A 22,455-nucleotide genomic window follows, 5' to 3' on the forward strand; every position below is an offset into this window, starting at 1 on the left:
TTGTTGGCTGCAGCCCAGGAGGGAGGCGGGGTATCGGCACCCGGTGGGGCTTCGTCGGGAGGGGTCCCCTGCGGAGCCTCTGAGGCCCAGGGCTGTCCAGCAGCCTCCAGTGGGGCTCAGCTGCTGAGGAAGGTGGGCTGAGTGCACCCCAGGGCAGGACCCCCACCCGGTGGCAGACCGCTGTCCAGGAGTGCCGCAGCTGTGCGCTGGGACCCCAGGAGGCAGGCACGGCCACACGCAAAGAAGGGCCCCTGAGAGCTAGGGTGCTTGAATCCGCACACAGCCTGTCAGCACGCGGGCGTCGGGGGCCACGCGGGCGTCGGGGGCCACGCCGGCGGCTCCCACCACGGTCCTCGGCGGCGCCCAGTGCCCGTGAGTGGAGAGTGCTCCCTGCTGACGGGCAATGCCTGCCCCAGGGCAGGGCGCCTCAGGCCACACACCCCACCTCCCCCGCCCAGAGCCCCCTAGCCATGAGACTCCCAGCCTCACCCAGGAGCTCAGCCCAGCACGGTGGCTGGGAACGCCTTCCCTTCCCGGCCCAGCTCAGTGGCCTCCCTACTCCCTGTGTGAGTTCACTCCCGGTGCCTGAGCCGGCTGGCCTCAGGGCCTCCCCCAAGTGGACAGGGAAGCCCAGGCTACGTGGATGCCCCAAGTTGATGGCCTAAGGCACAGTGACCACTGGCTCCATGCGACTGCGGACCCTGCCCTGCCTGAGGCCACAGCCCCGGCCTGCATGGCCCCTGAGCCCAGGTGGACATCAGAGGGCACTGGCCACTGGCCAGCAGAGAGCCGCACGCATAGGACTGACCGAGGGGGTACCTCCGTGTGGTTCTCGACCACCAGGGTCCCATCCTGTGCCCCCGGGGCCCGAGCTCCCTGGACGCTGGCTGAGAGCCACCACCGCCCCTGCCCAGGCCAGAGCCTGGCCGCCTCCCTGGAGAGCTCCCGCCGCCAGGCTGAGTTTCCATTTTCTTTTCCTTCCTTCTGCTATTTTGGTGCTGTTCCCAGAGGGAAAACCCACTGGACACACGAACCGTTCCCAGAGCCCGCTGGCCGCTCCTGGGGCTGCACATCGGGGTATGCGGCGGGAGCGAGTGAGGCTGGAGGGGTCAGTGGGCCCGGCCACGCAGGGGCGGCCCCTGGCAGTGGGGGGGCAGCCCGCCCACCCCAGGTCCCAGAGGGCGAGGTGCGCTGGATCCCTCCAGCAGGGCAGGGTCATGACCCCCGGAGCTGGTGACTGGGGCCTGGGACCGTCCATCAGGAACGTCCGCCAGGCGTTCCCAGTGCCGTCCGCCCTGGGAAAGGATCTTATCAAAGAAATTTAAGCTTAAAAAACGTCCCAGAGCAGGAACCCAGGCATGGTCAGGCATAATGTCTGTTTTACCATCCCTGCAGCCCCCTCTTCTGTGGTGGGGAATGGGCTATGCCCCTATGAGGGGTGTCCTGGGGGTCAGTGACGTTGGCCCCAGAAGTGGCCTCTAGGAGGACAGTCACCCCACCTCAGGGGGGTGCTCTCAGCAGAGGGTCCCCTCGGGGGCGGTGCTGGGGGAGGAGCCTGCAGCCAGGGTCAGCGTCTCGGGGCGGGGCCTCCGGGGTGGGTTTACGGCCCAGGAGCCCGGAGCTGGGCAGAGGCCGTGGGAGGGAGGAGGGTGCTGCCCCGGCTGATGTCGGGTGGGGAGCCGGCTGAGCAAGGGCTCTCGGGGCCTGAGCACGCCAGAGGCCCCTGGGCCAGCGGCCTCCAGCGTCCGCACCACACCTGGGAGGCCCGCAGTGACGGGGGCCTGGAGTCTGGACACAGGGGCCTTTGGGTCACCGGTGCCCAGCCGTCCCCAGGCGTGGAGACCCTCCCTGTGTCCTGAGGGGCAGCAACAGACGTGGGGACAGACAGGAAGAGGCAGCAGCCCTGACCCACCCCCACCCCCACCCCCCCCACTCCCCGCCTTTGTGCTCTTCGGCCCCCAGCCCCGTTCCCACACTCCATGCCCCCGGGGTCACGCAGGCACAAAGGCTGCGGGAGGAGGGGCCCCACCCTGTGCAGGCAGGGACCTGGGGCCACTGGCTCCCGAGGCCACAGGAGGGGCCTGTCACAGGCCTCCAGGGCGGGGGGGCCGACGGGCCCAGCGTGCCCCCAGACTCAGGATGCCAGCCAGGGTGAGGGGTCATTGGCAAGCTCAGCACAGCCCCCCGAGGGGGCACTCAGGTGGGCCCCGCAGATCGCCCCAGGCCTCCCCACAGCCTACAGGGCCACCTTCTCGACGCACTCCTCCCCTTCTGGGAATGCCCCGGCTCCACTGGAGCCCAGCCTGGGTCCCAGCACTCGGCTCTTGGGGGACCTGGGGACCTGGACCCCCATGGCCCGGGACCCCGCTCCTGGTGGCCCACTTCTTTAGGAAGGCCCCATGGCTGGCATGACAGCGCCGCCCACACCCCTGCACTGAAGTGGACTGCTTCAGGTGCCGGCCGGCTGGCTGTCAGCACACCTGCTCCAGGTAGACCTCACGCCCTCCCGCAGGGCTCCCAGGGGCCCGTGCTGTCCAAGACATGTGAAGAGGCCCCTGGAGTGGCCGGGGCGGGGGCCCGGCTCAGTGCCCGGGAGGACCCTGGTCCTGCTCACTGGAGGTGCCCTGCGAGCACCCACCTCCTGGCTCCCTTTTTCCTGGGGCCGCTTCTCTCTGGACCTCGGTCCTGACCATGTGCTCCTGAGAGGGGCCCCTGCCCCCTGTCTGGGGTTCCCCCGGGATACACCTCCTGGACGCTGACAGGTGCTCACTCTAAAAGGGAGTCTCGCTGTCATCGCGCTGGGTCCTCGTTGCCGTGAGTCTCGCTGTCGTCGCACTGGGTCCCCACTGCCGTGCGCAGGGCCTGCTCCTAAGCTACGGTCCTCAGACGTCTGTCTCGGGGAGCACAGTGTCTGGGATGCAGGCTCCAGTGGCTGTGCTGCGTAGGCTCCGCGGTCCCGAGGCACACAGCATCTTCCCAGACCAGGGACTGGACTGGTATGACTCTGTGCCCTCGGAGTTCCGGCTTTGAGCGGGTCGGCCCTTTCCGAAAGTGAATGTCTGGGGCTTCCCTCGATGCCCAGGTGGTAAACAGTCCGCCTGCAATGCAGGAGACCTGGGTTCAGTCCCTGGGTCAGGAAGTTCATCCCCTAGGAAAGGGAGTGGCTGCCCGCTCCAGTGTCTTGCCTTGAGAACTCCATGGACAGTGGAACCTGGCAGTCTGCAGTCCATCCGGTCGCAAAGAATTGGACACGACTGAGCAACTAACGCTTTCACTCCCCTTGCTTTGCAAGGCAGATTCTTAACCACTGGACCACCAGGAAAGCCCCAGAGGGTCACTGTTTAAAAGGGCCGACCCGCTCAAAGTGGGCACTCCAAGGGCACGGCCTCACCCGACAGAGGACAGCTGTGTAGCCCAGAAGGGCCCAGTGCCTTGGGGTGCCCGGCTCCTGGTACACAGACCCGTGAGGTGGACACGGTCCCCAGCCATGACCACTGGCCCCCGCCAGGCCGGCGTGACGTGGGCCTGAGGGGAGCCGGTGTGGGTGGGAGAGGACAGGCAGGCCTCTGGGAGCCGCCTGGTACCCTTGGCTCCATCCTCAGGCCCGGGGTCAGTAAGGCACCTTGGGCAGCAAGAGGGCGCCCGAGAGTCTGGGGGCTCCTGTTCCCCGGCACCCTCCCCCAGCCTACGCCACTGCCTGAGCCAGCCACGGAGCCAGCAGGAGCCCCGGGCCGGGTGTGTCAGGGTGTCAGGCCCTGAGCCGTGACTGACCCTCTGACCCACAGACTGCAGCCCGCCGGGCGCCTCTGTCCGTGGAAACCTCCAGGCAAGGACGCTGGAGCGGGTTGCCATGCCTTTCCCCAGGGGGTCCTCCCCACCCAGGGACTGAGCCCAGGTCTCATGCATTTCAGGCAGATTCTTTACCACCTGAGCCACCAGGGAGCCCCACACACGTCAAAGGCCCGCTCTAAACCCACCGCTCAGTGAGCTCGAGAGAAACGAACAGGGAGGGCAGGGCGCTGAGGGCCTGCCTTCCTCAGGGTGAGGGGCACACGGGCCCAGCCGGAGCAGCAAGGCGGGTGGAAGAGGGCCCGTCTCAGGGTGAGGGTCCCCGCGGCCGGGCTGGTGGGAGGGCGGGAGACACCCTCCCCCAGAGGCCAGACTTCACAGCTCAGGAGCCAGAGCCGGAGGGCACAGGCCTCGGGGTCTGCAGGGGGTGGCGCGTCGCCAGCAGCCCTGTGTGTCCACTCGCTGCCCACAGCTGCTCCTGCAGGGGACCCACCCCACCTCTGCTGCTGGGGCTAGTGCCGGAGAGGGCTAGATGGACCCAGGGGCCTGGCCACTGTTCCCTCAGCCCTGGATGGAGCAGGCAGGACAGGCTCGGGGCCTCGGAGTGTGCAGCCCTGGTTGGGTGCGGGAGGGTCTTCGGGGTGACAGAGCGAGGCCTGCCGGGCGGTCACGAGCCCGTCCATGTGCTAACAGGGCAGTGGCCTTTGGCTAGATGGCCCGTGCAGGGGGCACCCGCGGGTGGGCAGGCGCCAGGAAAGGCACGTGTCACCCCAGCCTCCCTGGCCACCTTTCCCTCCCTGGCCACACAGAGTAGTTGGGGGGAGGGGACCCCTTCCCGCCCCCTCCCAGGCAGCCCCTCCGCCCACCCACCACCCTGACCAGGGCTAGTCATTGGAGGCACATCTGGGCCAAGGGTGGCCCTGAAGGTCTCCAAGGGAGCCAGGGTGGCTGGTGGGGTCTTGACCTGGGTGGGTGGGGGTCTTGGTGAGCCCACAGCCAACCCAGAACGAGGAGCCTCAGGAGAAGGTGGGCAGTGGGCGGGGGAAGGTGCGCTGTTGGGGTCCCTCCGAGAAGTGGAGGAGCTGGGCTGGGCAGAGCAGTTGGTGGTGGAAAGGGGTCCTCTCTGGCTTGGCCTGACTCAGTAGCCCTGGGAGGGGCAGGAAGGGAAGGACCGGGGACCCCCAGCTACCCGGCTCCTGCCAGCCTTTGCTGACCTCACTGGATCCCACATGTCACCCCAGCTATGGGTGCACCTGAGCAGGTGCTCTGTCCATCAGGCCTGCCAAGCCTCAGTTTAGATGCCACCTCCTCCAGGAAGTCTTCCAGGTCCCCAGCACAGTTCTTGGAGTACCACCATCCTTTGGAGGAAGACTCTGGGGCGCCCCCTTCTTGGTCTGTGGGTGACAGCCCCCCCCCCACTGTCTGAGGGCCAGGCCCTACTTGCCTGTGGCGGGGGCACACGGGGGCGGCCCCTCCCGGACTTCCCCAGCCCGCAACCCTCTCCCGCCGGCTGGCGCCCACCCCCTCCCACACGGCCCTGGGCGGCTGTGGTCCCCCGCCCCACCTCGCCCCGCCGGCGCGGGAAGGCGGCGGGCGGCCGTTTGCTTTTGAATCCGGGCCGGGCGCCCTGAGTGGCCCTTTCAAAGGCCGGCGGGGGCGGGGGCCGTTCCCAGGCGCGCCCCGCCCCCCGCGCCGCCCCTCCGCCCGCTTTCCCACGCGCCCGCCGCCGGCGGTTCTCACGGCCGCGCCCCTCCCCCGTCTGGGAACTGCCCGCGCCTGCCGCGCCGGGGGTGCCGGGGAGCCCCGGGAAAGGGGTGCCACCCGGGCTCCTGGGGACGGTGAAGGGGCACGGCCGCCCGGGGGACCGCTGGGAGGGGTCGCCTAGAGGGGTTGCTCAGGGAGGGGTCGCCTGTGCTCCCAGTGGGGTCCTGGGGGGCCTAAGGGCGCATAGTGCCTGGTGAAGTAACTGGGAGCCGCGGGAGGGGCTGTGTGCCGCCTCGGGAGTTGCTTGGGTAGGGTCCCAAGGACCTGCCGCCCAGGGTAGACTGAGGGGGCCCCAGGGTTGGGGAACCGCCCCAGGACCCGAGTCCCGCCGCATTCTCTGACCCAGATTGTATTTGAGTGAACCTGGGGCTTGTGGCTGCCCACCCGCCCTGGCCTCAGAGACACTGGGGGTCCTGGCCATGCCTGCCTGTCCCCTGGGAACAGTGAGCTCTGCGATGCCCCTTCCCTGCGTTGGGGCCCCCGGCTTGGGAGCAGGTCCCGGGAAGCCCTCACTGGCGCTGCCCCTCCTAAGGGCCCGGGTGGCCGGTCGCTGGACTTGGCGAAGGCAAGGACAGAGCCGGTGGACGGGAGCAGCCAGCACACTCCCACCAGCGGTCTGAGACCTGCGTGCTGGCCCCTGTGGGACAGGGGCTGCGACCGTCCACTGTGAGGGGCCGGGGGGACTTCACCACCCATCTGGGCCATGCTCACAGCCCTCTGCCTGCCTGGGTGGACACCTGCATCCAGGTGAATGGACGTGGGGTCTTATCCTGGCGGCCTGAGCTGTCAGCCCGCTGTCCCCACACAGTGGACCTGGGTTGGGACTGCGGCTGGGAGAGGAGGGGACGCCTTGAGAGGATCAAGGCACCAGGGGGGCGAGGAGGGACCCCAACCGCAGCCCAGAGCCTGAGGGCGGGGCTCAGACCCACCCTGGCCCCAGGCGGGGGGCGAGTGGGGCGACGCTGGCCAGGCTGCCCCTCAGTCAGGCCCATCATGCAGGCTGCTTCTCGGACCCGTGCTTATCTTCCGCGGCACCAGACGTGCTTTCCTCTCATTGTCCCCAGTGCCCGTCCCCTCCCCATCCGCCTGCAGAGGCAGCACTCCCGTCACGGCTCCTTCCACCCCACAGTGGAGGCCCGGGACACACCTCTGCACCCCAAGTGTGAATGTGTGTGTGCATGCACAGGAGGGCACCTCCACTCCTGCAGACTCGTGTCCTCACCTGACACACGGACATATGCACACACAGACACAGGTGCACACACACACACACAGGGACACGCACAGACGTGTGCACACACAAGGACACATGCATATGCACACGGGGACACACATGCGCACACAGACACGCAGACATGCATGCACACAAGGACACACGTGCACACGCACAGGAACACACACATGGACACAAGAACACACGTGCATACATAGACACACAGACACATGAACACACAACAACACGTGCACACGTACACGGACACAGACGTGCACACGCATACAGGGACACACATGCACACACCGACATGCACAGACATGTGTGCACACACAAGGACACACACAGGGATGCACAGACACGTGCACACATGCACACAGGGACACACGTGTGCACATGGACATGCACAGACACGTGCACACACAAGGACACGTGCACATGGACACATGCACACACGGACTTGCACAGACATGCGTGCACACACAAGGACACAGACACATGCACACACAAGGACACACAGGGACACACAGACACGTGCCCGCATGCACACGGGGACACACATGTGCACATGGACTCACACAGACATACGTGCACACAGGGACAGACACATGCACACACGTGCACACGCACATGGGAACACATGCGAACATGGACACGCATAGACATACGTGCACACACAAGGACACGTGCACACAGACACATGCACACACGTACACGCACAGACATACGTGCACACACAAGGACACGTGCACATGGACACATGCACACACGGACATGCACAGACATATGTGCACACACAAGGACACGTGCACACGGACACATGCACACATGGACTCACAGACATGCGTGCACACACAAGGACACACACAGGGACACAGACACGTGCACGCACGCACATGGGGACACACGTGCACATGGACACTCAGACATATGTGCACACAGACACGTGTGCACACGGGGACACATGTGCACACGGACACGCACAGACGTGTACACACAAGGACACGTGCACACGCATAGACATATGTGCACACACAAGGACATGTGCACACAGACACGCGTGCACACGGGGATGCACATGTGCACACGGACACGCAGACATACGTGCACACACAAGGACACATGCACACAGGGACACAAACAGACACCTGCACACACACACAGGGACACATGTGCACACAGGAACACACATGCACACACAAGGACACACACATGGGGACACACATGTGCACATGGACATGCACAGACACACGTGCACACAAGGACACATACACAGACGCACACAGGGACACACACACAAGGACACACATGTGCATACACGGACACACACAGCCGCACTGAGGCGGGTGCTCTTGCACCCTGAGGACCTGGGTGCTTCCAAGGCACCCTCGTGCAGAGAGGGATCCACGCCAGTCCAGAGCTGACCCCATCGTGGTCTCCGGGGCCCCAACCCGGCTCTGCCCCCTGGGGTGCCGACAGCGCCGGAGGCCGGTCCCCCACCATCCCGCCTGCGGCCCCCAAAGGGGCTGGGCCATGGCCGTGTGGGGGAGGGGCCGGGCCTGTGGGAACTGCCCTCCCTGGGCCGGGGGACAGGGCAGGCATGGAGCGGCCCCGCGGGGCTGCCAGCCTGGGTCTCCAGCAACGGGGACAGAGGCACCGGCGGGGGACTGGAGCCTGCTTCACGGGTCAGGAGAGCCCTGGCTGGGGTTTCAGACCTCCCCAAGCAGGCCCCACCCCAACCCCACACCTCCTGGGAGGCCTGGGCTGGGCCCTGCTGCCCCCACATGTTGTGGTGGGGAAGGGGTCGCCCCCCCAGCGCCTGAGGGCTCAGCCAGGGCGGTGGAGCGGCAGCAGGGTTCCCAGCCCCCAGCCCGGGGCCAGGGCTGGTCTGGAAGGAGGCGCGCAGCTCTGCCTGGGCACTCGGAGCTGATAGATGACCCAGGGCCCTTCCAGAGCCGCCGGACAGCGTGGGAGAGCGAGGTGGAGGGCAGACCCAGGCAACGCCTAATCGCTTCCTCCATCACCGCCAGTCCATCCACAGGGTGTCGGGCCCGCCCCCCCCACCAAGGGGTCTTTCATAGCAGCCCTTTGTCCCTGCGCCCAGCACCATTTGTTGGGGCGGCTCTGGGGGGTCATGGTGCACAAACTGGCCCAGGGGGGCCTCTGGACCCAGCGGTCTCAGGACCTCAGGCAAGGATGGGGGGTGGGGGAAGCTTGACAGGGACCAAATGGGGCCCGGAGCCTGGGAACACACTGGTGTCCTGCAGCTGAGGCCCGCTGCGTCCCCAGGCCTCTGACACGAGTGGGAGGCACTTGCCAAGTGCGCGGAAAGGCGTCTGCAACCCCCCGCCCCATGGGTGCTTTTCTTGCCACGTGGTTGTGCGAAGATGAGGTTTATTTTTTCTGCTTTGTTACGCTTTGCTGTAAATTTGCTCTAAATGAGTACAGAACAGGTATTATTCTAGAGCATGTCATAGCTTCTCAGCCCAAGCCCCCGTCTTCCCTGCCTGTGGGGCCTCCAGGGCCTGGGTATCAGACTGACCGCATCTCCCATCCTGGAGGGCCTGGCTCCCACTGGGGGTGGGCAGCGAGGCCTGTGGGGTTCGCCAGGGCACTGGGCCACCAGGAGCGCAGTCCCAGCTTGCCGCTGGCAGGGCAGGGAGCCTTGCCGAGGATCTCGGAAGTGGATCCCTCCACTAGGCTCCCAGCCTGTGGGCCTGCCCCCTCAGAAGCGCTGGTTCTGTCTCATGCCCTGGGCCCTGGGGGCCCCCATGTGGCCCGCTCCAGCCCCCGACTTGGCCCAAGACTGGTGGAGGCCTAAGGGTGTTCACAGGCAGTTTGCACCAGGCTGTGTGCGGCCCGTGGGCAGAGCATGGGTGAGGGGAAGGCCACTGGCACCCACGCCTGGCCTTCCCACTGGCCTCTTCGGCCCGGCCAGGCCCACAGTGGCAGCCCTCCCCCAGTCCTGACCCCGGCGCACCAGCCGTCCCTGCCCAGCGGCACAGCACACACCGTGGGCCCTGGCGTGTGTGTGCCCTGGGCTGGTGGGAGCAGGCGTGCCTGAAGACAAGTGACTCGGGGCAAACCCGGGGCCTCCCTCTCGGCAGGCGCTGCTGGGTGCAGGTGCCGCCACGGCCGCCGCGGCCGGGACTCCTGGGCTCAGAGCTGAGAGCAGGCTGCTGGCGGACGGGCTCCCAGCACCTCTTCAGCCGCCCCTCCCCAGCTCTGTCTCAGAGGCTCACAGACATGCCAGGCCATCGCGGGCAGGGATGCCTCCCAAGGAAGTGGCCGGAGTAGCCCCTCACCGCCCTCCTAGGGCTGTGGAGGGCGGGCTGCCCAGCGCACCTGCCTGGGCCAGTCCCTGCTGGCGGCCTCACCCCGGGGAGGCAGCCTCCCTGACGTTGGGCTCCAGACCCTGCCTAGGAGGGCCTTAGTCCTACCCGGAGTCGGGCGGCTCAGTGGGCATGAGCTCCAGACAGCCTGAGCGCCGTGGGAGCCAGGCCCAGGCGGACCCCGGGACAGGGGAGTCAGGAGCCTGCCCACCCCTCCTGCCCCCACTCACCTGCCTGACCAGGCTCTGGGGGTGGAGGTCCGCCCTGCCCTCAGGCCCCCAGCCTGGATGGGGTCTCAGACACCTCTAGGGACCCAGGAGACCACACTGTCCGGGGCACCCACAGCCCCCGCTGGTGTCTGACCAGATCCACTGATGTCCAAGTCTGGGGTCTGCACAGCCCCTGCAGGGAGTGGGCCCAGCTCAGACACCACTTGCCTACGCCTGCACAGCGGGCTGAGGCCCCTGCCAGGTGGGGATGCCTGCCCAGCGGATGGGTGACCGTGAGCAGGTTTCTCAGCCCCTGGGAAGCTCCTTCAGAACAGGGGTTTGGAGGCTCCATCCTCCCCCATGGGGCATGGGGACGGGCCGTCAGCCCCTGACTGGGTGGGCGCTCAGCCCCTGGCTCCGCTCTGGGTGCCGGGCAAGGGTGGCTGGACTCTGCGGGGGACAGGAGATGGACAGGGAGGCCCTGAGTACGGGCCCTCCTACAGACGGGGACCGCAAGACAGGGCGGGCAGGCGGCTCGGAACCGGCTCTTCCAGCTGGGCGTGGCGGTGGGGGCAGGGGTGACCGCCTGGCCGTGGGCAGCGGCCGTGGGAAAGCCGGCACCGGCGCTTCCCGAGGGTGGGGCAGGCCTTGCGGGGCACCAGGCGTTTGTCTGTGCGTGACTCAGCGTGAGCTGGCGCCCCGCCCCGGCTGCGCACTGCCGGGTCCTGGGAAGACCACAGACCCCATCAGAGGACCCCACCCCACCGGGCTCCCGTACCTGCTGGTGCTAACCCTCTGGGGGCCCCAGGCAGCAGCCCAGCCCAGAGACCAGCTGGCCCGCCTCTTTCCAGCTCCTTCCTGGCTGGGCCTGGAGTGCCCACGGGCCTGACATGCAGCCGGGGCCCCGCCCACACTCCTGCCCAGTCGCCCCTGGTACCTGCAACCAAAAGGGAGAAGCACCCAGGTGTCTTCCTGTGCCAGAGTCTGGCCAGGGGAGGGGAAGCCCTCCGGGGGGCTCTGGGAAATTGACCCTGCCCTTCTGGCACCTGCCCACCCCTGGCTGTGATGCTGGAGGCCCAGCTCCATGATGAAAGGCTTGGGGGGAAAGAGGGCATGTGTGGGTGGGGCAGGAGCCCCCCAACCATGGCTCCAGGGGCCCCCACCACTGCCCGCCCCAGGCACTCCACCTCCGGGGCACTGACGGGGCTCACCAGGTGAGGGGGGTGCCAGGAGCACCAAACAGGAGCCCTCCCGTGGACCGGCTCACCCCCTGGCTGACAGGGCGCCTTTGTGTGCCCATCTGGGAGCCGGTCAGTCCCCCGCCCCCCGCCCCCCGCTCTCCCGCTTGGCCCACCTTGTCTGCCCCTGGGGACCCTGTGTCTAGATCCCTGCCAGGCAGTGGCCGTAATGAAGTGATGGGCTAGCCGCATCGGGAAGCCCATCCCACCCCTGGGATGGTGAGGTCGGGGGGGCTGAGCCAAGGTCTTCACGGGAGCTCACTGCACGTCCTAGACCAGGACCCTGCGTGTCTGGGCTCCTGCCCTGCACGTACGCTGTGCCCAGCAGGCTCCAGATGGTGCCAACCCCCGGGGGGAGGCAGGGCCAGGTGTCACAGAAGCATGGACGCCGGAATGGCCTTGGCCTGCTCCAAAGTGGGCTGAGGAGTCAGAGCAACTATAGGGCCGCCCCCCTTAACTCTAATGCAGGGCCTCCGTCCCTCACCAGTATTGAGCCATCGGGGCCCAGGCTTGGCGCTGGGGTTGGGGAGGACCGCTGGTTGGTGGCAGAGCCCTGCAGGGGCTCAGGAGTTGGAAGAGGCCACCCCGGGCCAGCTCGGAGCCCATGCAGTGGGGGAGGGCTCCCCGGAGGTGGTGTGCCCCGCGTCCTGTGGCAAGAGGAAGGGAGATGTCCTGTGTCTGTGAAACCCCCTGGGCTGGGTCGGAACCACAGGGAGTACAGGGCTAGGGGCGGAGGGGCTGCGAGAATGCCCCGCGGCCCCAGCGCCTCCTCTGCCCCCCAGGCCTGCAACTGTGACCAGTACCTGAAGGTCTCCAAGGACGTGATGAAGCAGCTGGTGCGGCTCAGCGTCCACCTGGGAGGCCCTGGTGGTGCCAGTGAGTGGGGCTCTGTGGGGTCTGTGGGCGGCAGTCCTGCCGCTGGGTGCTCCTGGGGCTGACCCACTTGGGCTACCAGGGCGGTGCCCACAGGCGGGGGGGCACCAGGAAGGGGACTGGGGCCTCTGGCCCACGGGACCTGCACGCGCAGGCCCCCAGGGCCTCTAGGGTCGTGTCCCCTACCTTCTCCCCAGTGGGCCCTGCTCAGTCACCCCGCCACACTCATGGAGTACACCTGCACACATGCAAAGACACGCTTTCAGGCAAAGACACACTCAGCAGCACACACACGCTCACATGCCTGCCTGTGCACGCTCGGCCACGTGCACCCTCACACGCCCGCCTGTGCACGCTCGGCCACGTGCACGCTCACGCCTGCCTGTGCACGCTCGGCCACGTGCACGCTCACGCCTGCCTGTGCACGCTCGGCCACGTGCACGCTCACGCCTGCCTGTGCACGCTCGGCCACACGCACGCTCGGCCACACGCAGGCTCACGCCTGCCTGCCCTTGTACCACGGGCCTCGCCGAGCAGCAGTCTGAACGTTGGGGAACCTGGGCGCCCGGGAAGGCGGGTGAGCCCCGGTTGTCCAGATCAGGGGCCCAGCCTCAGCTTCCCTGCGTGGAGGGCAGGCGGGAACGGAAGAAGGGCCTCTTGGGACAGCCTGAGGAGGGAGCCTGAGCCCAGGGCCCCTCTGCACAGTTGGTGCCCCCGGGTGCCGTCTTCTCTGCTGGCCGCTCCTGCCCTGCCCGCATCCCTCGAAGTCTCAGGGCCGCCCGCACAGTGGATGAGCACTGGTGATGGCCAGTGTCCAGCCCTGGGCAGCTCTCTGCTCTCTGCAGAGCGGCTGCAACTTGCTTGAGGCGGGGAGAGGGGCAGGACATGAGCAGTGGCCCCCGTAGGGGGCCCCCAACACCCCGACTGGAGGTTCACCCTGGCCCTGGGCAGTACCCCTCGGGCTGTCAGCTGAGGCCTGAGGTCATGGCCTCACTGGGCCCCATGGAGGCAGCAGGACTGGGCGGGGGGCCACCTCCATTCAGCCTCCGGCTGCGGTTAATCTGGAGCCATCTGCAGGGTGATGTTTGCCGAGCAAATTAAGAGGGTCAGCGGGCCTGGGCAGCTTCTCCCACCTGCTGGCCAGTGCCCTCCGCGGAGGTGGGGCCTCCCACGGGGTCTATCCTGCACCCGGAGCCCCCACGGTCCCCTGGGCCTCTGCCCACCCCGCCCTGCCCCATGCTGGTTGGTTGCGAAACGCGCTTCTTGGCAGTGGGCTTATCTGCTCATCGCCACAGATGGGCCGCCCCCACCCTGCCCGGCCCGCGGCTCTCAGGCCCCCAAGTGCCCTAATCAGCCGATCTTGTGCCCAGAACTTGTTTCCCAAGGACCTTTGAGCCCCAAGAATGTCCCAAGGTGTGAGTTCCCGTGGGAGGGAACTGCGCTGGCACAGAGCATCTTGACCCCCTGCCCTCTGCCCTCTCCCTGCAGGGTGGGGGCTGAGCACTCGGAGGTGCCTTGTGGGTGCTGGGGCCCCCCGCCCTTCCCTGGGACTGACCCTGAGTTCCTTGATTGACAGGCACTGAGGGCCCCCACAGCGATGGTGAGCAGGAGGCAGGTGAGCCCTGGGCCACCCACCAGGGACACGAGGGGCCCTGGCATCTGGAGCCCCAGGATGGGGGGAGGGAATGGGCCCGTGCCCCACGGGGAGGGCCGGGAAGGAAGAGGCCAGTCCCCCGTGACCCAGAGGGTTCCTAGTAGGAGAGGCAGGGGGCGGGCGAACAGAGCGGGATGGGGGCCGCCTGCCTGCGGGCAGGGCTCAGGGTGGCCGCTTCCATGTCCAGGCTCAGCCCCGGAGGAGGCCCCCGGGGGCTGCTCCTACGACCCCCCTTGCCGCTGGCTGGAGGACGCAGATCTGCAGACCCGCGTCCCAGCCACACTGGCCAACGGCACCCAGCTGCAGCTGGCGGGCGTCCCGGCAGGCGTGCTTCGGCGGCCTGGGCTGCGGCATTTCTACTGCTGCACCGGCTGCGGCAAAGTCTTCTGGGAAGGTTCCCACCTGGCCCGAGTCACCAGCAACTTCCAAGAGGTCCTGGAGGGCGCCCCCCGCCCAGCCAGCGGCCCCTCCTGAGAGCGGGGCCCGGGCCGCCTGGAGTAAACACGCAGAAGCTGCACCGGTGGTGGCCGCGGGCTCCTTCCTCTGGTCTCCGCTCACCCCTGCCCCGCGCTCACCAGCCCCTCGAAGCCTGAGCGCTGGACCCAGGTGGCCCCCCAAACCTGCTGGAGCTCAGGGGGTGGGAGGTGGGGGTCCCCCCACTGCGCTGTGACCGTTTCTGTCGCCCCCTCCACCACGCACCCCCCAGGATGAGGGCCAGGCCCCCAGGTCCTGGGACAGGGTCTTCCCTGGTTTCCCCCAACGAAGCTGGCTGTAGCTCCCCTGGGACTTCAGACTCTTGCGAGCACAGGAGAGGGTCCTGGGGGACAGACAGGCCCCCGCCCAGCCAGGCCATGACCCTGCGGGGCCTCAGCCATCGGGCTGGGCAGCCCCCTCTCGGGTCTTTGCCGTGTAGAAGGCCCTGAACCCGCGTGCGTCGGAGCCTCGTCATCACAAGGCAGAAAGTATCTGCGCTCTCGCCCAGGGAGACACAGGCTCGGACCCCGCGCTAATCCCCTGGGGGCCCGGGGTGGGCACCCAGGGATCTCCTGTGAGCAGCAGGCCTGGGACCAGACCACCGCCTGCCCTCGCCCGCCTCCCCCTGGCTCAGCCCCAGGAATGCGCACCCACCCTGGCCCACATCCCTTTCCTGTCCTTCCTGCCCAGAGCGGAAACCAGCGCAGATTTGGCTGCAGGGCTGGGCGTCTGCACCCTCTGCCCCGCCCCGTGTTCCTGACCACGCCAGGGATGGCTGTGGCCTCTGAGCCCCCTGGGGTGTAGCCCCCGCCATGTGCCGGGCACAGACTCACTCAGCCCCCCAGCAACACTGGGCCTCGCTGGGCCAGGGCACACTCCACAGATGGGACGGGCCACCCAGGGACGAGGGCGGTGTGCGGGGCCGCTCTGCCCACCTGGCTCTCGTCTCCCCTGAGGTCACAGGGCCTGGGCTGGACATGGGTGCCAGGGTGAACGGGCCCCCACGGGGGCAGGGACCCTCTGCAGCTGGGGTCCTGCTTCCAGGAGCAGGACCTCTGGCCCCATGTCCTGTCCTGGGACAGCAGCGTCGACCACTCCTCCCCCACAGGATTAAGAGGAAGCTGGTGGGGGGGGGGGCAGGGGGGAGGGGGTGTCCCAGCCAGCTGCGTCCTGGGGACTCTGCCCTGACTCGCAGCCCCGGACAGAAGCCACGGCCACAGGCTCAGGGCTGGGCCGCGTCCCTCCAGGCCCTCAGACGCGTCTGCCCCAGCCCCACTCAGCACTCCACGAAGAGGACAGGACAGCTGAGCACGACCCAGTCCTCAGGCCGCACGGCCCCGCCGGGCCTGCCTCCTGCCTCCCGCCCTCTGCTGCCAGGCTGGCTGCCGTCCGTCTGGGGACTCAGGCTCACTGCTAGCCCGTCCAAGCCCCGGCCCCCTCCCCGGTCCTCGGCCTGCGGGAAGCATCCTCCACGCCCTGTGACCGGCCGGGCCCACTTTGGGCTAGGGGTCAGACGCCGGGCCGGCAGGGTGGGCTGCGCCCGGGTGCCAGGCCGCGGGGACTGTCTGCCGCAGTTCCTGCCCCGGGCTCCTTCCTCCGCGGCCGCTGGCCCGGGGCTGGTGTTTGTTATTTGATCTCTATCCTCGCGCCCTTCTACCAGGTGTCTGGGCTGCTGGGAAGAAACGCTCTCCTCTTTCCCACGCTCCCCGACACATTTTAATGAATTAGCTGGAGGCCCCGCCCCGCGGCCCGAGGCCCGCTCAGCCTCCCTCCCCTGCCGAGCGCATTAAGGTGGCCGCGGCCTCCCGGCTCCGGCCAGCGCCCCTTCCGCACGGTCCTCCCCGCTGCCCCACCCAGCCCTCCCCAGCCGAGGGGCTTCCCGGCACCCACTGTTCTGAGCCTCTAAAGGAAAGGGGTCCCCCGGGGGAGGAGGTCACCCTCTCCAACCCTGGACTCCTGGGGTCACACCCCCGGGCCAGCTCCCAAGAGGACGTCGGTCCAGCCTTCTGGTCAGCGTTGGGCCTGTCGCCCCAGATCCAAGGCTGAGGGCTTCTCCTTCCCAGCCAGTGAGCCCCTCGCCTATTTGTGGAAGTGACGACATCACCAAGGAATGTCATGGACATTGGGGGCTTCTCCGAGCCCCAGGACAGGGCCTGACGGGGTCCCTAACCCCTGCCTCCCCGCCCGGCACATCATTTGGAACAAATGTCCTCCTTTTGGACCCGTCCTTCAGCAAACATCAGGAAGTGCTTCCGGGAGCCAGCGCCCCCACGCCCCTCTCAGGTCCTGTTCTCGGACGGGCAGCCCTGGGCACATGGTGTGTGGACCACAGCCACCCCAGGCACAGTTCCCCTCTGCCACGGAGAAGCAGGGGCCATGGGCTCCCCGCGGACAGGGTGGCCATCACCCCGGCCCCACAAACGAGCAGAGGGCTGGGGGCCGTGTGATCGTAGGGCTACACCTGTCTGACCCACGCTGAGGCCGGGGCGGGGGGGGGGGGCGGGGGGGTCTGGCAGTGACCCCAGGCTGGGCTCCGGTGGCCTCTCTGGCCACACTGTCCCTGCCCGGGGGCACCGAGCTGACAATTTCATGCCCCGAGGTGGTGGCCTCACGTTCCCACACTGAGCTCACAGGGCCCCTTTGTCTGCCGCCCGCTGCGGGTGTCAATGGGACTTTTCTCCCAGGCTCTGCTCCCGGGCCCAGCGGGGTCTCCAGACGCTCTTCTCCAGGCCAGGGGGGCCTGAGCCCCCCACCTGGGTGGGGCCTCGCTCTGTGAACCCACCACCTTCTGGGGATGGGCCTGGGCACAGCCGAGCCGGCAGATACACAAAAAACACAGACGAAACCAGCAGGAGGTCCTGCCTGCAGAGTGGCGGCCCCTCCGTGCTGCAGGGTCACCCCTCCCCACTCCAGAGGCGAACATGGGCCTGAGTACACAGAGCCCAGCGCCTCCCTCCCAACCACAGCTTGTCTCTGGGGCTGGCGGGGAGGGTAGCTGGAAGTGGACAGGGACCCCCACTCTCAAGGTGGTCAGCTCAGCAGCCACTGACCCCAGGCCCCCTTAGTGGGCCCAGGGACGTGTGTCTGCAGGATAAGTGGGCAAAGGAGGGGCTCCCCAAAGCAGCAGCACCCCAGTCATGCCAGGGCCAGGCTGAGCACAGGGCCTGGGGTGGGTCTGTGCTCAGCTCAGGGCATAACCACCTGTGTAGTGGGGAGCACGGCTGAGCAGAGGGGCTGGACCACCAGCCTCGGGAAGAGCAGGGCACGGGGCCTGGGTGGCTCTGGCCACCAGAAGGACCCCAGGCAGGGGCAGCCACCTCACCCACGTGGGTCTCCAGGCCTAGGGGACATGGGACAGACACCCACCGAGTTCATCACCAAACAGGGCCTAACAGGGTGGTCTCCCCAGCTGCCTCCCAGGAATCCCAAGTGGCCTCTGAAGGAATTCCAGTGGCTGCGGAAGCACCATTGCCCCAGGCCGACTGCTCTGAGGCTCATTCCTCCTTAATTTCCAACGACCACCGCAGAGCTATAAACTGTGAAATTCTAATGAGGAAATTTGGCGGCAGTGTTAGTGTCTGTCAATAAAAAGCGGGTTTACTGTTTGGGAGTGAGTCATTTCAGAGTTCCCTTTCAGCGCAGCATTGGCACCTTACCTGGGACTGCTCACCTGGCCAGGCCTCACCCGGCCCAGTTCCCGCCGATGGGGTGGCCCGGGAGAGGAGGTAGGCCCCTCTAGGGCAGTGTAGCTGACTGCCAGGCCGACCCCAGTCCAGGGGCCACACAGACCCGTTTCTTCTGGGGCAGGGCTGAGAAAACCTCAGGGCCTGGCTCCTCTTGCCAGTCAAGTTAGGGAGCTACCGAGGCCCCCAGGGGAGCGGTTCTCCAGCGGAAAGGCCCCGCGTGGCTGAGGTCACAGTCCCGAGGTGTCCTGCAGTTGTCTCCCTGGGGGAAATGTGTCCTACGGGCCGAGCTGGGCAGGTCTCATCCCTGCGAGCGCCTGGGGTGCTGGGGATGTGGAGGGTCCGCGGCTAGCACTCCAGGAGCGGGGAGCGAGACTGGGGGTCTCTACCCGAGCCCTGCGCTCCCCCGCCCCGGTCTGAGATGCCAGCAAAGACCCAACCAGAGGAGGCGGCCCTCGCGCCCCTCGGGGTCGCGCCCGGCCGCGGGCTGGGCCTGGTTTGTTCGCGCACGGACCTTGGAATTCCCCGGGTGGCTAGAGGGAGCGTGGGCGGGGCGGCGGCGGGGACGCGGACCCCCGCCCACCCGCGGCCACCCGGCTCCCGGCCCCGCGCCCCCGGCGGCCAGCGCCCCCTGCCGCGCGGCCGCCCCGCCGGACACGCCCCGCGCGGCCCCGCCCCGCGCGGGCGCTGCCCAATGGGCGGGCGGCGGGCGCGCGCGTCACGGGCGCCTATTGTCATGCAAATATAAAGAAGGTAAAAGGCGCCCGGGCGCGGCGGGCGGGCGAGTGCAGCGGCGCCTGGCGAGGCGCGTGCAGCCGCAGCCCGAGAGCGCAGGGACCGGGAACGCGGCGCCGCTGCCCCGGCCCGGCCGGCCCCGCGAGCGCAGCGCCCGCCCGCGTCGCCCGTCCGCCGGGCGCGGCTGGATGTGGCGGGGGTCCCGAGGCGCCGGCCCCCGGCCCCCAGCGCCCGGAGCGCCCAGGGGTGGCGTGCGGGGCCCGGGGGCGCCGCGCCTTCCATGCGCCGAGGCGCGCCCCGAGGCAGCCGGGGGCCCGCGCCGAAGCCGCCGCCCGCGCTGAGCCGCTGCCCGCGCCCGGCGGCAGCATGAGCCAAGCCGAGCTGTCCACCTGCTCGGCGCCGCAGACGCAGCGCATCTTCCAGGAGGCCGTGCGCAAGGGCAACACGCAGGAGCTGCAGTCGCTGCTGCAGAACATGACCAACTGCGAGTTCAACGTGAACTCGTTCGGGCCAGAGGGCCAGACTGCGCTGCACCAGTCGGTCATCGACGGCAACCTGGAGCTAGTGAAACTGCTGGTCAAGTTCGGCGCGGACATCCGCCTGGCAAACCGCGACGGCTGGAGTGCGCTGCACATCGCCGCGTTCGGCGGCCACCAGGACATCGTGCTCTATCTCATCACCAAGGCCAAGTACGCCGGCGGAGGCCGGTGATGCCGGTCCAGACCCCGGCCCGCACGCGGGCCCCGCGCGCGTCCTCCTTGCTGTACCTTCCCGCCAACTACCTCGGTGTGCGCCCGGCCCCCGGCGCCCGCGGCCACCGCGAGTCCGGCGCGCACGTCCGTGCCCACGGGGGCCGCGCCCGCCCGCCCGCGGCCGGGGGCCAGGGCCGCCTCCCCCCGCGGCCACCGGGGACCGGCCGGGGCGCTTCCCACGGCCCCGCCCGCCGCCGCGCGGGTGGGGGGAGGAGCGCGGGCCCCAGCCCCTTTGAAATTTGAGTCTCGCCACCAGCAAGTTCGGAATCCCGAGACACCGGATCCTCCTGCTCGAAATGTTTTCTCCTGAAGGTGGAAGGACCCGTGGCCGACGCGCGACGGAGGAGACGCTCTGCGGTTCCCCCGGGCTCCAAACTATTTATCACGTGTGTGCATATTTGTGGGTGATGTTTGTGCGCCTGAATTTTGTGTTTGGAAAATATTGTGCGTGGTCAATGTGGTTAAGGGGGGTGGGCGGGGAGATGTACTTTTTTTTTTAGTCTGAAAACTAAAAACTTGAGTTTTGTCATTTCTTGGTTGCACTGAAAATACCGCCCAGCCTGAGGGTTCCCCCGCGCTGCTCCGTCCCCTCCGGCTTCTCCCCCTCAGCTCCTCTCCTCCGCCCGCCCCGCCTTCCCCTCTCACACACACGATTCCGCGTGAGTTTTGGAAGCCCCGGGCCCCCCTCCGCCTTCTCCGGTGAGAGGCCGCCAGCCGCCAAGCCCGCCGGTTTTCAGAGCTCCCGTGGGAGCCTGGGTGCTCGGCTGTGGCGGTGGCGGAGGTGGGGATCAAGCCTTTCTAGTTAGTTCTATTATAGTTAACAGTCGATTGCACACTTTTTTAAAAAAAGTAAATGGATTTGCCACAATTAAATGTCATAACATTTATGACAATATAAAATATTAACATATTTTAAGCCAAGTTTTAGGTGTATTTTTTAAATCTTGGTTATAGACCCCATTTTAAAGGGCGTTGTATCCAGCGTTGTGAAGGCAACTGTACCCATATTTATATTTTTATAAAATGCCTATAAGACTGTGAATCTCTTGTGCTACTTGCCGAGTGAGCTGAAGGGCCGCTTTGCCCTCTTCAGCCTCCTAGAGCTTCCAGGACCCGATTCGAATCCGAAAGCCCTGCCAGGCGGGAGGGGCCGCGCGAGGACCCAGGCCGGAGGCCGTCCCTCTGCGTCACTCTTCGTCCCGAAAGGCGCCCTTCCTGGTCTCCGAGGTTCCAATTTTCTATGCAACCCCACACCCCTTGTTGTTTTGATCCTGAGAAATAAAAGGAAGGCTGAATTATTCAAATTTAAATGAGGCTTCCCCAGGGTAGAAGTGCTGCTGACCCTTCGTGCAAAAATGGGGAGCACTTGAGGACACAGGTGGGTGGAGGCCCTTTGTGCGTGGCTGGTCAGATTTGGGCAGTCATCTGTGGCTTTTTATAAAACCTTGTGTGAGAAGAATATATTGATAATGTCAGTGAAAAGCAGACATTGAAATTGAGGCACAGATTACTCCAAAAGGAGTTTTTCTGTATATTTTTTTCTAGATGCAAATACCTTAATTATGTTAATTAATGTTAAGACTTTCTAGGCTTACGTGGAAGCTGTGTATGGGTCCCGGTGTGATCACTTCTAACTGGATGAAGTCTGCAGCACATTCCTGAGTGTACGATATAGACTTGTAGCCCAGCATGAAAAATTTATAAATAAATAAATTTTTCATTGATGTTTTTATATTAAAAAGAAGTCTGTTGGGTCTTCTTGGGCTTGGCACGGAATGAGAGTCAGGCTACGACGTGCTGTTCACAGTGACGACCTCGTGGCGCTTGGCTTGTCTCCACCGCCAGACAGAGCCTGGGAAGCTGGCTCTGGGCTCAGCCCAGAGGCACCGCAGTGGCCACGCACAGGGCTTGTGAGGACCCCGCCTGCCCACCTTCTTCCAGCCGCAGGAGCACCCCAGGGCGCCCAGAGCCGCTTCCTCTGCTCCTGGCAAAGCAGCCAAAGCCTCCCTTTGGGAGTTCTGCTGGAAACTCCCCCCCACCCACCCCCAAAGCCAGCCTGCCAAGGCGCCTCTTGTCTCCTCGCCCCCAGCTACTGTGGGTTTCTGCTGGACCACCTGCTGCACAGAAAGGGTACCCTTTAAATGTGGGGGAGCTTCTGATGACTGTAAGGCCCCTTCTTCCCCTCTGGCCCTAGTGCCTCCTGAGAGTTAAGGCCAGCATGCCCCAAGCAGCCACTCCCCCAGGGCACAGACCCCGAAGGCAACTCTGGTCCACCCCTGGGGCTGGTATAGGAGGGGCTTCAAGGGACGGACAGCCACCCCCTACTCCCCCAGCCCTCCTCCCCCTGCAAGAGCAGCCAGCCCAGAGGGGATTGAGAGAGCCAGGCCTCGAAGTTTTAACTTGACTGCCACTCGGGAGTGACAAGGAAACTCGTTCTTGTAAATCTTTCAGACACCCCTTCCAGAAGCCTGAGGGCGTCGGCTTCCCCTCAGGAGGGTTACAGCTTCCCCTCAGGAGGGTTACAGCCACATTTTGTTCCCAAGACACAAAGATGCATTGCCATTCCCCTCTTCCTGCTCTGCGCCTCCAGCTCTGTTCCGCCCTGAGGATTTCCCAAGGGGATTTTCAGTTGGTTAAACAGACATTCGTGGACCCTCGGCTGGTGTTGGGCCGACGGGCCGGCTCCCTCCTAAGACACCACAGAGACGACGGAATATTTGACGCAAATGAGCCCCCAGG

General features: G+C 66.5%; 2 protein-coding genes across 2 annotated transcripts in view; both read left to right on the forward strand.

The window, feature by feature from the left end:
* EXD3 (exonuclease 3'-5' domain containing 3) overlaps positions 1–14,599 on the forward strand; it is a 72,992-nt gene extending 58,393 nt beyond the window's left edge. The window contains exons 20-22 of the mRNA XM_068975796.1: positions 12,328–12,421; positions 13,995–14,033; positions 14,260–14,599. Of these exons, the coding sequence (XP_068831897.1) occupies positions 12,328–12,421; positions 13,995–14,033; positions 14,260–14,546 (420 nt within the window). The 3' untranslated portion in view covers positions 14,547–14,599. The remainder of the gene's footprint in view (positions 1–12,327; positions 12,422–13,994; positions 14,034–14,259) is intronic.
* Positions 14,600–19,330: 4,731 nt separating this feature from the next.
* NRARP (NOTCH regulated ankyrin repeat protein) lies at positions 19,331–19,766 on the forward strand. Its single transcript, XM_068987578.1, has one exon. The coding sequence runs from the start codon at positions 19,331–19,333 to the stop codon at positions 19,673–19,675; it is 345 nt and encodes a 114-aa protein (XP_068843679.1). The 3' UTR covers positions 19,676–19,766.
* Positions 19,767–22,455: the final 2,689 nt, after the last annotated feature.

Source organism: Capricornis sumatraensis, chromosome 1, assembly GCF_032405125.1.
Source record: "Capricornis sumatraensis isolate serow.1 chromosome 1, serow.2, whole genome shotgun sequence".
NCBI lineage: Eukaryota > Metazoa > Chordata > Mammalia > Artiodactyla > Bovidae > Capricornis > Capricornis sumatraensis.

What these genes read in the sequence shown, in the direction of transcription:
- NRARP (XM_068987578.1), top strand. Translation starts at nt 19,331, where the DNA reads ATGAGCCAAGCCGAGCTGTCCACCTGCTCGGCGCCGCAGACGCAGCGC.